The sequence below is a fragment of the Scaptodrosophila lebanonensis genome, unplaced genomic scaffold (genome assembly GCF_003285725.1).
Source record: "Scaptodrosophila lebanonensis strain 11010-0011.00,11010-0021.00 unplaced genomic scaffold, SlebRS2 tig00001412-arrow-pilon, whole genome shotgun sequence".
Classification (NCBI taxonomy): Eukaryota; Metazoa; Arthropoda; class Insecta; order Diptera; family Drosophilidae; genus Scaptodrosophila; species Scaptodrosophila lebanonensis.
In genome coordinates this window covers 4,452,835-4,468,482 of record NW_022060739.1, presented here as the reverse complement: position 1 = coordinate 4,468,482, position 15,648 = coordinate 4,452,835, and the positions used below count along the sequence as shown (strand labels likewise).

Genomic DNA, 15,648 nt, shown 5'->3' with positions numbered 1-15,648 from the left:
AACCATATGGTTTTCATAGAATCATTTTTGGCGAAAATGTAAGTTTATTTCCAAACTGTATTATTTTAAAAATTAGTTTATGGGTAATAGATCATACTTGTTAAACCTAGATTAGGGATCATTTTGCTGACCAAGCTAACTTTTAAAAGGAATGCATTCATAGAACCGGCCGAGTCACGGGTTATTGCGTGGTAGCCTTTATCTAGAAGCTGAATTTTACAGCAGACGATAAATGCGGGCTTTGAAAGGAACCAGAATCGGAATACCTGACCACCACTCACAACAAACCGGGCAAGATATAAAGTATCTTGCAATGCTCTTAGAAGTGAGATACATCTCCAACGCCCGGCAACCATAAAGGCCACAGACTTGGGTTGCCAATGGCGGTTAACTGTAAATACTAGGCCAACAGACTGACAATTACGCTTTTATACAACAATAAAGCCGTCGATTCATAAACATAACTGAAACACGGGTCCTCTACTTCACAACTGAGATGAAAGAACAGTCAAAACACTGGAACTTAAAAGGAAAATCATCTCCAATGAAAGCTAAGACAGTTTCATCTGCAGGCAAGCTTCTTTATAGATAATATAAAAACATAAGTATATAAGAAATAATAATAAAAATAAATAAATAATATAATACCTTTTTGTTTAAGATATATAAAAAAGGAATTAGAAACACTGTTAATAAGATAAGGAGGTGGGTGGCAGGTGAACAAATCTTAGAAATTGGCACTGTTTTTATGAGAATTATTGCTCACAAAGTAATAAACAAGAATAAATGTGTTTTTAGCGCGATAACAAATGTGTTTTTAGCGCAATAAATATTAATTTTAATGTGTTCGACGACAGAAAGTTGATATTTTTTACAAAATCCATTAATTATTCAATCCAATAAAGCTCTTAGTGTTGGTGTCAAGGTTAAATAATTTCATTTATAAGTACATATATGTATATTTAAGTTCTTAAATCCATAATTGGATATGTGGAAATGAAATTTATATGTAAGCGTGCACGAGTCTATGGGACTATGGACTCCCCTTTGACAAAAGATGGATTCTTTTAGGGACATAGCGTTGTCCTATTCTTCCCTAAAACTGACGCAAGCGAGCAGCAAAGTAGTTGAGAAGCGATAAGTATCTTACAAGCTGGTAAGAAATATTGGTAAATTGTTTATGGAATTCAAAAAGCAAACTATTGGAAATAGTTGCCGCTGGGTTTTCAACCACTGTGAATTGGTTGCCAAGAGCTGTGCGTGTGTGTGTGTCAATATTTGGTCGCATTCGTTTTTTGTCACAAATGTAAGTGTGTGTGTGTGTGCGTGTGAGCTTAACTGTAATTTATTATTAAAAAGTATAAATTTTATGGTGAACTTTTACTTTTTTTGGTGGCAGTGCGGCAAAGGCAAGAAAAGGGCGCAAAAACGTGAAATAAAATTATGTGCGCTCTGCGATTTTTGGTCAGTGATAAGGCACACACACACACACACTCACACATACACACACAACTTAATCATAAATACAAAATATGTGTATGTAGGCATGTTTTATTTACGTGCATACATACATAGATATGAGTATATGGGAAGGCACACACTGCGTATGCGTAATATGGCCGACGATGCTCGCTTGATGATAAACGTGTGTGTGTGTGTGTGTGTATGTGTGTGTGTAATGGATTTCCATATTTGTTGTAATCACGGTTGTTGTTATTGTTGTACACAGTTGTGCCCATTGAGTTGTTTGAGCAAGTTATTGTTGTTGTTGTAAGCGAGCCCGCAGACGTGCATAAAATGCAGGTTTTTCTTTCAACTTCTTGTCGTTTTTTTTTTTTAGTTTTGATAGTCAGCAGCAAAAAGGCCAGCTTAGCTGCCAAATGATTAATTACATGCCGAAAAGCTATCTAACAATTTGACTTGCTGTCGCTGCTGCTTGGCTATAAGCATGTGTGTGTGTGTGTGTGTGCATGTTGGTTTGTCATTAAAGCCAAACATAATAAAAGACACAAGAAGAATAAGAAAAAAATAACACAAGTATGCCGTAGATAAAATGCCATTAGAGCTTGTGCAGCAGACTCTGCGAGCAAAAAGGCCAAGGGAGCCAGCATTTGGAGGGGGAGAGGGGTAGGTAGTATACGAGATAGGGAGGGGCAAGTGGTAGCTATGATAGGTTCACATTGTCGCACTTAGCGCCATTAGAAGCAGCAGCAGCCAAACAACCAGTTAGACAGACAGTCGTGCAACCCACAATCTTGGCGTCATGCAGGCAACCAACCAGCCAACCAAAAACGCTGCCAGCAACAATTGCCACTAGCAACAGCAACAACAACATCAACAAAAACAACAGCAACAATAGCTAACAGCTACAGCGACGCTGCAAGTCAGCCAGCCAGCTAGCAAGCCACCCAGTTAGTTAGTCAGTTAGGCAGGCAACAGAGATGAGCATCACAAAAGGGAGCAGTGATTTAATCACAATTTTGTGACATAACTGGGTAGGATTTGATTATGATTGCATAAAATGTAGTTTTAAATTTCTATTTTATGTTTAGTTTTGAAAATCTTCTGTATTAGAGCATCAGGTGGAGAGTTTGATCTTCAGCAGCGATCAGTTTTTATTTATTTGCTTATAGTCGACTGACTGCTGATATAGATGACAAGATAAACCATTAATTAAAGCGTAAAAAGAAAAAAAAAACAATTAAAATTGCAAAAACATCTTATAAAGCTGCAGTTCCCCTAAATTTAGAGCCAAATGTGATAATAAATAAATAAACAAACGAAAATTACCAATATATCCAACATATCTTGGGAATAACAATAAACTAATGAAATTGTTATAGAAAGTGAAAACTTTGTGCTAATTGATTATAATTTAATTAACATTAAAATAACTTGAAAGTATGTTGTCAACGATTTTAACAGCATTTAGCGAGGGCCGAGATTTTAGTTGAGAAGGGATTTTGAAAAGATATTGCAATTTGAAACAAATTTAAAACAATAGAAAAATTATCCAAGGCAACTAAATAGCTGTGGTTCTAAGGAGGAGTTCCCATAAAGCAAGTAAAAGTCGAATGACCTTTTTCTTATAAGTATATAGCGAAATAGTTACGACTTCATTTTTAAAATCCATCAAAAGACGCGAAATATTAAATGACATTTTCAGAAAACTAAGATAAGGGTCATTACTCTTGGTAATACATACAGATATTCTACGTTTAATGTTCGTCGTAAAACCATTTGAGTTAGCAAAACAAATGAAATTGGGATTGAAACCAAATAAAGAAGGGATTTGACGCTTAGGATTTTATTTTATTTCATACTAAAGCGGTTATTTTTCCATTAACACACATGTTCCTATAAGCGTTTATTAAAGTTCAGACAAGTTACTAGATTTAATAAAGGAGCACATAATAGAGACGATTTCAAAAAGTATTAAAAGCCAAAACTCAAACCAGAGATTTTCATTATTGCATTCAAAGAAAAATTGATTAATTAATATTAATAATCTTTGTTCAGTGTTAAACGATGCAGAATTATTTGATAAATATGAATATTATTCAACTATCCAATATAGTCTCTTATTTTGCAGATCGTGTAATATTCAGCTTATTTCTATCGGTGTTTATATTATAACTTATCAATGAAAACTTTCATTTATTAAAAAACAAATTAATGAATTAAATATTAGCTTTATTATCAGTCTTGAAAGATGCAGAATTCTTTGATAAATGTGAATATTATTCAATAAATTATTTAAATTATTGTGCTCAATGAATTAAATTATGGTTCACCAATTGCGGCTTTTAACAGATTGGATCGGCATTTGTATATAAGTATAGTCTCTTATTTTCCAGATCGACTTATGTTCAGCTTAATTTTTATCGCAGCTAATATAAGTATAGTCCCTTATTTTGCAGATCGTTTAATATTTAGCTTAATTTGTATCGCAGCTAATTGATTGGTAATTAGTTCCATTTAAATTCTAAGTGGAATTAAATTGAAGGATTTCATTTATTCTTTATTTATTAATTTTTATTTATTTATTTATTTTTTATTTATTTTTTTTCTATATTTTTTTAATTTTATTTTATTATTTATTTATGTATTTTTATTTATTTATTTTTTATTTATTTATTTTGTACTTATTTATTTTTTATTTATTTATTTTTATTTATTATTTTTTTGTTATTTATTTTTTATTTATTTTTTTTATTTATTTATTTTTTATTTATTAATAATTGCTGTCATAATCACTGGCCCTAGCTTTCTTTGTGACATGCAAGTCACAGGATCACTCAGCGCTGTGAGGCAGTCGGGCACACACACACACACACACACACTGGGAACTGCAAGTATGCAATTCTGCAAGATAAGCCGAAGCATTCATGAATTTCATAGATAAAAAGCGCGCGCACACACACACTCACATACACATGGAGACAAGCACAGATGCGCTTACAGTACATTGCACAGCACAGCAGCCGCAAATGAAGAGAAGCGCCAAAAGTGAGCATCATCAGCATCATCATCATCATCAGCAGCAGCAGCAGCAGCGACAGAGGCTACCACAACAAAAGCAACAACAACAGCAACAAGCAATTGCTGACTGCAAAAATGAAACCACACACACACACACACACACACAGATACACACATACGCACACTTATACACTCACAGCAATATAAAGCACAGTGGGCGCTGGAGAGAGGGGGCGTGCCGAGGCGCTTTTAAAGGCAAAAGAATGTGACTTGGCTTTTTGCGACACTTTTTGTTTTGCTTGCCTGGTGGCTGGATGGCTCGTTGGTCGGTCTTAGCCGCCATGGAGTGTCAACAGCTAGATAAAGATTAGCACAGACAAACGCCCACTTTTGGCGCACGCTGTTACGCCCACTTTGGTGTACAGCAAGTGCGCCTCGTCCGGCTTAGAGCTGCACACCAAAAATCTTTCACTGACGCAGCATAAAGCACATGGCACAAAAAATATCAAGCCACGTGGCTGGATGTCGAATGAAGCTTGATAATAATGGCAAAGGCAATGGCAGGGACTGTGGCAGAAGAGAGGCAGAAGAGTGGCAGCAGGCTGAGACAGGACCTGATGCAAGCGAATTATTGCCTGGCCATCGGATTATTAATGATGAATGCTTGAGAGGGCAACGAAATGGCGCGTTATGTTGACCAAAAGGGCACCACCACCATCAAGAGAGTTGACATTTTTACACTAGACTGCGTAAGTCTATGGAGAAACTGAAGTGGCCAGCAATTGTCAGCGATTTATGATTAACGACAATGTGTCGCAAAATGTTGTGGATGGCAAGTTAAATAAAGACAGTCTTTTACCTTAATTATTAAAAAGGAAATGCCTAGGAAATACAAAAAATGAAATCTCAATTCATTTTAAAGTTGCATTGAAACTAGAAATAGTTTCATTTTTAAATAGCTAAGTAATAAAAAAAAAAACAATAACAATTTCAAATCTATATTTATGATAACTGGCTGATAAATCAGACAGCATTTAATTAAACCAGAATTATAACAAATATAGTATTAATGTTTGATTAATTGAATTGGTAGTTTTACGAATGACCGAATAAATCGGTTGGTCGGAATGCTGGGAATTATGAGTATCAATAGGGAGAAAGGTGTTCATCACTACCAACAACTGAATGGCACTTTCAGTTTGGAAAGAAGTTCTACGAATAAAGAACACAAGCAACATGACCAAGAACAAATGAAAAGTACTCTGCTCTATGATATAACTTCTAATTATGATTATCTTGCTACGAAAGTATTTCGGAGGACAATTATATATTACACTTGATATATGATTAATTACATTCAAATATATTGTAGATATTACAGTGATATTAAGATCTTAACGCATTTAAAATTCTTTAATCAAATTTCTGGCCATAAAAAAAACTTAAAAAAAAAACCCTATAAGATATAATATATTCAAGATTTTGTATAAAAATTATTGATCTGAAACCGTGTTTTACAATAACTAAAAAAATAATAATGAAAAATATAAACTCCAGGCCAAATTTGTAAACCCACGGTTTCCAACAATATTTTTAATGAGCTCTTGCCTTAGCATTTAGAAAGTGTGACACGGAACGATTATTTAAAACCATCTTTACATTTGAACGATAAAGTATATATTGAAAACAAATAAAAATACTAAATAGGTTAGTAAACATTTTAACGGTTTTAATTGTAGAAATATTTTAATAATTATTTGAAAATGCATACGCGAAAAATCAGAAAGGTAGATAGAAGAAAAGAAAACTACAGCTAATTTGGGATAATTTGAAAGAATGAATGTTGAACAAGCAAATAGGTGCCCCTTGGAGCAAGTAACGCCCAATAACCTTCTTCTTATATAGACCTAGCTATGAGTTAAATTCATAGGCTTTCTTTTTGATGTAGAGAATGTATTATGGTATAGAAGTAATTCTAAAAAGTAATTCTAAACAAATATTTAAAGAAATATTTGACCATATGTTGGGTATAATCGTAATCTACTTTTATCTGAAGTAGAGAGAGATGATGCATACAATTAGAAGTTGGTTAAAGGTTAGCTATTTCAGAAAGTACTTCATTAGTAGAATGGGAAAAACTATTAATCACATCCACTCTTGCACCTCAGGGTAGTTAGGGGTTACTTAACTTATCCCTACTAATGTACACAGGCATAGCTCATAAGCAATCTACTTTCGAGCAGTCAGTAGTAGCTTAGTAGAAAGATTGCAGGGGAAAAGGGCCGGGGGCAGGGGCAGGGTTAGCGTTAGGGTGGAGGTGGAGGTGCGGGTAGGGGTAAGGGCAATGAGAATGAGAATGGTTGAGACTGCGTTGACACTGCTGATGTTTATGAAGTGATATGAAATTGATGCCAATGATGCCATTTAAGTCAAAACACGCACAACTTGACATCGAAGGGGTCGGGGTTGGGGAGCATTAACACAAAAGCGGTCTGGATTGAGGGTGGTGGGCGGCTAAAGCTAAAGCTACAGCTCTTGCTGTTGCTGCGGTTCTTGTGGTATCTGTCGTTGTTGTTATTGCTGGCTTGTTGCCTGTTGCCATTGTCATTTCCGCAGCAAAAAGGGTTGTTGCAAGTTGTCAACTCAACATCGAACGTCGAGTCTTTCATTTAAGCAACGTGGAGGGATTGGCCAGGGTTGGGCGGGTTAGGAATGACAAAATCAGAAGCCACTGGCAAACATACAGACACACACACACTCATATAGTTTAAGCACTTTTTGATGCCGCCTGACAGGCGGAGGGGCGGACAATCGATGGCTTTTGGGCTGAGACGGAAGTGCTGAGGTGTGTCAATGTCTGGTCCGAGCTCAGCGCTCATCGCTTGGCACCGCACTGATAAAAAATTGTGTATTAAATTAGAGCTCTGAAGTGGTGGTGGTGGGTGGAGTGTTCATCGAGGGTTTGGCCATTTCGCTTGACACTGGGATATGAAAGCAGATTAAATTTTTATTGGCAAAATATCAGCAAAAGGCAGTAGCAGTAAGCCAACCAACCAACCGACTAGCCAACCAAAAAAAAAAAATGTGGAATGTTTGAAATTTATTGGCATTAACGGGTTATGTGGCGGATTGTGTGCAGCTCGGACTGATGATAAATTTTTAGCTGTTTGCTCTGCCTTGTTATCGTATGCCTTTCAGGCTTTTCCTATCCCCCGACCAAATTTCTGCTGTATACTTTTGGGCGTCTCTGGGAACACTTACCTCTGCTGTCAACGGTCATCTCTTCTGTGGTATCGGAACAATCACCTGCAAAAAAAAACAAAGAAAACATACAAAAATTAAATGAAAGTTCAGCAGACAAGAATAAGCAATGCACAAAAGGAGATACAAATCAACAATGTGCCGGATCGCGCTTCTTTATTCTTTATTCATAACATGCAACTGGCATTCATGTGCCATTGTTGTTGCTGTTGTTGCCTCAGGCATTGCCGCTGCCCTTTATTTAGTTGGCATAATCATAATTGTTTCAACCGAAACAATGTTTGTTTCTACATTTGGCTTCCCTCGCTCACTCTCTTTCGTTCGTATTCTGCTCTGCACTTACTGCTTATATCGCAATCGCATCTTATACAAAAAAAAAAAAAAAGTACGCACTAAGCCCGTTTCAACGCCAGTAGTTTGCTTGCCATGTCCAAGTGCTTGTTGCTGTTGCCGCCTTCGTCTCTCTACTCACAGTTTTTCGTTGATTATATTTTGCTGATATTCACTTCAAGGAATTATAATAACAATAATAACAACAATCCGCAGAATTCCTCGCTTTTTATTTTTCCTTTGCATTTACAGATTGTAGATATCGTATACACACACACATATATATATATATATATATATATATACACATGAGTATAGAGTGAGAAATGAATGTGTAGCCACACAGCGTAGATAGTTGGCTGATAAGCAAAACCAAAAGCTGGCGAGCTGCCTGAGCTGACTGCCGGACGACTGTGGCAAGTTAGTCAACGGCAGCAGCGGCAGCAGCAGCAGCAGCAATAACAACAGCAACAGTTTGATGTGCAGTTGCCCTTCTACACACACACATACATACATACATACATATATACATTCATACATACTCGTATGAATATGTCTTGGCATGTATTGTTGACGAGCCAAGCTTTTGGCCATAAGTGGGTTGCTATTACAATTATTCAGCTTTAATTGTAATAGTTAAAGAATCTTCAAGTATTGTAAGTTACGTTGCTAGCTAAGGGTTAGGGAATGCCAAACAATTATTGATTATGTGAAGACCCCAACTTAGAGGTAGTTAAGTTTTCTTATTGCTGAAATGATCTAACTGCTTAGTTATGATTAATACTTGTAGCTTGCTCTTTTCAGTATTAGATGAAGACATTTTTGATTTAAGCTGCTTATGTTGAATAATATTTACTGGCTAGTAAAAATTGTGACACCATTTCAGATATTGTTTAATGAAAAATCTGCTACCTAAATGCCTAATTCTTATTCATCGATTGTATAGCAACGTCGATGGTCTGATTGAACTAATACAATTCTAATCGGGAACCCAATGAGGATATGAATTTCTTGTAATTAACAGGACTAGCAAATGAGTTAAATGCAGTTACTACAAAGTGCAACATAACTCTATCAATAAATATTGTAATGAAATGTGAAGTGCATAAAAAATAATGAAACTGGTCGTTTTCTCAGTTGATAGAAAATATCAACAGATTTTAAATCTTTCTGTGTGCACAGAACTCTTGTTCAATACCAATAATAATCAAAAGAGAACTGCATAAGAAATCATAAAGAGTAATCGTTCTATAAAGATTGGAAACAGATGTGTACGATTTTTGAAATGTTAGATATGAACAAGTTTTGAACTTATGGACAAACTGAACATATTGGAAGGGGAAGTATATTGTGGAAATATATTGCGGAAGTAAGTTTATTGTGGAAGTATATTATAGAAGTACACGTACAGTGGAAAAGTTTAAGTAGATTCCTAAAACATAACATCAAAGAACAAAAGACAATTTAAGCCTCAAGGATTGAAAAGAAACGCTTTTTTTGGAATACAATTTCATACAAAATTAATTACAAGTGTTGTTGCTTTAAAAATGGCTTTAAATTACAACATTTATTTTGCTTTAATCCATTAATCACATGAGAAATGTCTTTAATTTGACTCTTTCGCAAAAGTGCTGTTGAAAAGTTGCTGCCCAATCGTTTATTTAATTCATCTACAATTTGAATATTTCTGGTATACTATACTATTTATATTTTTCCTTATCAAGAGACCCTTCAACAATCGCTGTATGGGTTTCAAGTTGCTGTTAATAGTGCTTGTAGTTTGCAAAGATATATCCATCTCGAGAACTTCTAGTGCTGCCCACGCAATACACACGACAGTTTTGTTCAATTCAGCTTAGTGCAGTATTTACAGCATTATTTTTTGTTTTTTTTTTTTTTTTTTTGTTTTTGCACTTTGGTCAGCACAAACACACAAACACACACACACAGAGAGACAAAATTTGCATGATATAGCTTCGGGGAATTGCCGGTAAGTTCACCCACACACACACACACACAACTACATAAGTATATATGGACATGGACACCCACTCATACACAGATCGAGCTTTAACTGAACAGAAACTTCATTACCTCGTGAATTGCTAAGCATGACTTAAGCTTGATTGGTTGTAAATTTTGTAAATTTAATTTAGTAATTAACAAGTGTTGTTGCACATTTCCACACAGCTGATGTGGCATTTAGTAAACATTATATACGATTTATTCGAAACTAGATTATTAACAAATACACTTCTCCATTAAACACTTGTCATTGCAAAAGATTGCGCATTCAATTTGATATTCTTATTTACAACAAAACACGAAATTTACGCGGCAAAAAACGACGAGCAACAAAGCGCACGGACGATGACGATGACGGGCAACGCAATTTTATTGTTGCTGCTCGCTTCGCGTTCTACAACAAACTGAAATACAGGCAAGGCGGCAGGCAGGCAGGCAGTACAGGCAGCACAGGCAAGCAGGCAGGCAGGCAGGCAGGCGGTGAGTAATGAAATTTTGTGTGTCTGTGTATCTGTGAGATACAAAGATACGAGGCAGCCGAATGACGACGACTACGACGACGACGACGACGTCGTCGTCTCACAGCTGATGTTTGTTGCTGTTTGTCGTTTGATGGTTGCTGTTGCTGGCAAAGTTGTTTATCTTTCATTTTCAGTTGCCAGTCGCCGCTATAGTCGCAGTCTATACGTCTGCCAGCTATCTGCTGCCTATCTACGGCTGGCACACTCGTATCTACACACACACACACACTCCCTAGTGCTGTTGCTGCTCAGTCAGTTTGTTGCTCGCACTCGCACAGTGACGCATGGCTATGTGCACCGTCTGCTCTGAGCGGCTAAAGAACCAAACTGAGCCGAGTCGAGCTGAGCTGAGCTGAAATAAGATATCTACAAACTGGGCGACTGACTTCCTTCACAGAAACAGCTACAAAGCTGTGTGCTGTGTGCTGTGTTGCCCTCGTCGTCAGCCTCGTCCGCCTCGCCAGCGCCGTTCGAAATTATTCGAAACAAAAACTGATAAAGCACTGATAAGCGTGCAGCGCGGCGCACAGTTAGATAACATCGACCAACCAGCCAACCAACTAACCGTCCAACCAACAAACCAGCCAGCCAAGCAACCAACCAGCAGCAGCAACGGATACAAGCACACACACACACACACACAAACGCACACACAAGCTACAATTTCTGCGCTCTGCTCTGCTCTGCACTTACAGATACAGATACATTTGAACAAAGGCAGGCGGTATGTGTGTCTGTGTGCGATGCTTTTGTGCGATATCGCGTCTACAGCTAATGGAATTCTGATTATTGCTTAGTGATAAGCGTTTTGTGTTTAATTGTATCTGTGTATCTGTTTCGATGCACTGCAAGAAATGCAATATAAGATACATGTACACAGATTTCGATAGAAATTGGGTACGGGACCAGAAATAGGAAACCTTCTTATCTCTAAGTCATCAATCTAAATCCTAATTTCTGTTGGCAGCTCGGCTGATAAGTCGAAAAGCTTGTGAAACTTTAAATGACTTTGAAAGGGCGAACAAATGCTGGAACAGCGCTTTCAAGATATTTAAAGCGAATATTAGATATACCAATAAGAGGCGAAAGTTGATCGTAGGAAAAAAAATAAAATAGGGCAGATAACGTTTCCAATTATTTGCTAAACGCTTGAAAACTTATTTAGATACTGATATGTTCGATAAATCATCCATAATATTTCAAAGATAATAAGAGAATCCCTAAAAGGGAAACCAAATATTGATATTTTTCCTTCAAATGTGGTGAGCGTAGCTTTAAAATGTTGAAAAATTGAAACGAATGAATTGAACGATAGCTGAGGTTTTAATATTTCTTTACAATTTTTAATAGATTAAACTGGAAAGATAAATGATTAACAAAAAGCAAAAAGAAAATATAATTTTAGGTTTTAATTTTATTTAGCTTTTAGAAATTGCAATTACTAATTATTCAATGGAACGGTTAAAAATTATGAGCTAAAAAAAAAGAAAAAAACAAAGTTATAATTCCCAAAACTCGAGGATTAAACTACTACACATATCCAGAATAGTCTTGTTTAATTTTAATCAAAATAACGACCCTAAAAATTATCGTATTTAACCTTTTTATTTTTTTCAGAAAGTTTTGAGATTCTGTAATGCTGGGGTATAGTATTGGTTGTGGCATATCATATATATCTCATTTTAGAGAACAATTTTAATTGTATTTAAGAAAACTATTTCTTCTTTTATTCATGCCCCTTATCGAGCATCTTATATTGGTGAGTTAATATAAAGATCTGATATATAGAAAAAATATCATAAATCATTTAAAGGAATACCTAGAAAATTGATTAAATCATAATCGATAAGAAAATATAAAATATGCAATACACAATATTGAAATCTGCGTCTTTTGTTATTGCAAATATTGATAAATCAGTAAAAAAAAAAAGAATAAGTCGACAAATCAATGAATTACTATAAAATATTCGAAGAAAATTCGAAAATATTATTAAATCTGTAAAAGGTATATGGCCATAAATGAAAATCGGTGCCTTTTATCTTTTTATCATAAGCTCGTACATTTTTTTTATGATGAAAAATATTGCATCTAAGGATTAGTATATTGAAATATATTATATTATTATTTCACTGAAATATGGATTTATATAATAATAGTTATTGCCTCAGTGCTTTCAGAGCTGCATAAATACGGTTAATCAAGAATCTTATACGTTTTTTCTTTGGCATACCAGAGCATTTGCTTACGAGTATGCTGCAGGTTCCAGTACTGCCTATCTGCCACATCTGACGTCCACCGGGCTGAATCTTCCAGCTCTCGTTTCGCAGCTGGGCTCTTCTGAGCACAAGTATTGCTGCAATGCTGGTGGGCGTCAGCACTTTTCTTCAAGTGCTGTCAAAATGTGTTATCAACATTGGAAACCCTTTTACCACCGTGCACCGGCAAGCGCAGGGGCAGCACTCGGCAGTTCATTTCCTGCGTCGCAGCAACGCCAACGCCGGTAACTACAACAACAATAAGAGCCACAATGCTTGGCAGCTTGTGCGCGCACTTGGCCTCGCGGGCTTTTCGTTTTTCAGTTTTCATTGTGTTTATCGCTTGGCGTTGATCTATTTTAATGTTGGCCTGTGAGTTCTGGCCACCGTGTGCAACACTCTCTCTCAGACACACACACACACTCCTTCTTTCCCTCTCCCTCTCTCCCTCTCTCCCTCTCTCTCTCTCTCTGCGTCCCTCTCCTGAGTTGTTGCGTGAAAGTGTGTGTTGTGTTATCGGCACTTGGGTTTATTTCATTTCCTTAGCTGCAGCAACCAACCGCAACTTTGCAGATGCAAACGTTTCCTATCAACACACACACACACAGACGCAGACAGAAACACACACACACACACAGACGTACAGCTTCACGGTCTTTGTGTGTGCACTTCCATTTCCATTTCCTCAGCGCTGCTCTCGCCGACCACTCTCTTCTCGCACTCGCCAGCTCTCAGCTTATCAGAAACAGCTGATGTCGGTCCTCGTCATTTGGATGTTGCGCATGCGTTTTAATCGCAGCTCCAGACTTTTGATAAATGCTTGAAGTTGCACTCAAAATTCAACCCTCTTTCTCACTAGCACTACTTGCTGTTGTTGTTGTTTTTGTTGCTCTTGTTGTTGCCCGGCTAACTGGCTGGCTGGCTGGCTGGCTCGTTGTTGCCTTTTTATGACGATTATCTCGTTTGCCATTGTTGACTTTTAATTAGATTCATTAAACGTGCCGCTTGCTGCCACGCATTTAACGCCCCTTTTCCCAACACCTCGCCACTGCTCATCCCACCCCCTTTGCCGTACAAAATTTTCATTGCCATTCCAAGCGATTGTCGCATTTAAAAAATTATATTATTCACCATTCAGTTTGGTGGGTGTACTATATATATATATATATATGCATGTTATTCAAAGAGAAAGAGCGAGAGAGAGAATATTTTGGCGATAAACACTTCATGCGTAAATATCTGCAAAAGGGTTTTATTTTTGATAAATGTGCTGCTTGTTGTTGTTGTACACCAGAGGGTTGTAGTTGTTTGTGTTATTGTTGTTATTTTTTGGTCGTTGTTAGCAATGGCTTAAATATGTTTTGTAATTGAAAAGCTCAGTCAGGTTTTAAGCCACGCAATTGCCTGCCCCTTTATGTTGTATTTGTTTAGGTGTGTGTGTGTCTATATATGTTTATACATATATGTATGTTTGTGTGTGTGTGTACATAGCCATATATGTATGTATGTCACTGTTGTTACGTGCCCACAAAATGCTTAAAAATGATATGCAGATCAACGTCTGCTGATAAATAAAAAGGCACAGCCGCCAAAAACAGTTTACAACAATAAACAAATTTCTGAGAATATCACGAATTAAACTTACTCTTCATTACAGTTATTATTTAAGCTATATTCAAAAATGGATGAAATTAAATTTTTTCTTATATTTAGTTGCTTTGCGTTTTTGTGAATTTTTCTTTGACCCATGCACTGTAGCAGCTGGTTGTCTGACAACAGCCATAATTTACTGTCAAGCTTCCTGGTACATAGAGCCCCATTTCGGAGTTCCCAGCACTACGAAGGAACAAGTGGATAATCCAAAGGCCATCGTAGAAGGAAATATGTTTTACGATTGTTGTTAAAAGCGCATTCCATACCTAAGAACGCTACCAAGGAATACTCTTTATGACAATTCTTACTGCTGATCAGACACGCAAATAATTTATGGACAAATTCCTCCAATTTCATAAATACAATGATCCCTATGATAATACTAATAAGAATTATATGCTTAAATACAGTTTTTTGCTACGACACACTGTTTTAAGGACAAACTTTAGACAAACTTGTTCATAATTTTGTTACAAGTGTAAATGCCGTATTATAGATACTACAATATAATTAAATGAAATAAATAATTAAATAAGACTAAACTCCTAGTTTGAACTGCATTTGTATTTTTCAATAAGTTTAATTTAAGTTATTATAAATAACAACAGTATAATTATATGTATAAAAAATTAAAAAAAAAAAATGTATAATTAAAATTTGTTAAAATAATACTTTGTGTTTATAAGAATTAAAAATGTTGTAATTATCACCTTTCAATAAAGTTTACGATAAAATCCAGTCGAAACACTACTTGCTGGTTTGGCAAAGCCACGTTTTTTAGAAAAAAATTATAATGCCACAAAAAAACAATAAAATCGGAATACTTAGATCGAAAGAAGATTGAAATCGCTTGCTAGACGATTTGAAAACAGTTCAACACAAGATGAGGCACAAGCGTTCTATTTGGTTTTTGTAGCTTATCTGATCGTTCCCCGAATTGGCTTTTCCAAGTGGAGAGTATTACGAGAACTTAAGATAATATTATAATGGAATAAGGGTATAATAGTCTGCTGCATATTATAAACAAAATCATATTTTTGTTGAGACTGCATTTGCAAATGACACAGCAGCAAACAGACACACACACACACACACACACACATAGAACACACACCCAG

General features: G+C 36.2%; 1 protein-coding gene across 1 annotated transcript in view; it reads right to left on the bottom strand.

The window, feature by feature from the left end:
* LOC115631287 (zinc finger protein ush) overlaps positions 1-15,648 on the bottom strand; it is a 107,711-nt gene that overhangs the window by 24,239 nt on the left and 67,824 nt on the right. Inside the window, exon 2 of the mRNA XM_030528001.1 lies at positions 7,744-7,788. Coding sequence (XP_030383861.1) covers positions 7,744-7,788 — 45 coding nt within the window. The remainder of the gene's footprint in view (positions 1-7,743; positions 7,789-15,648) is intronic.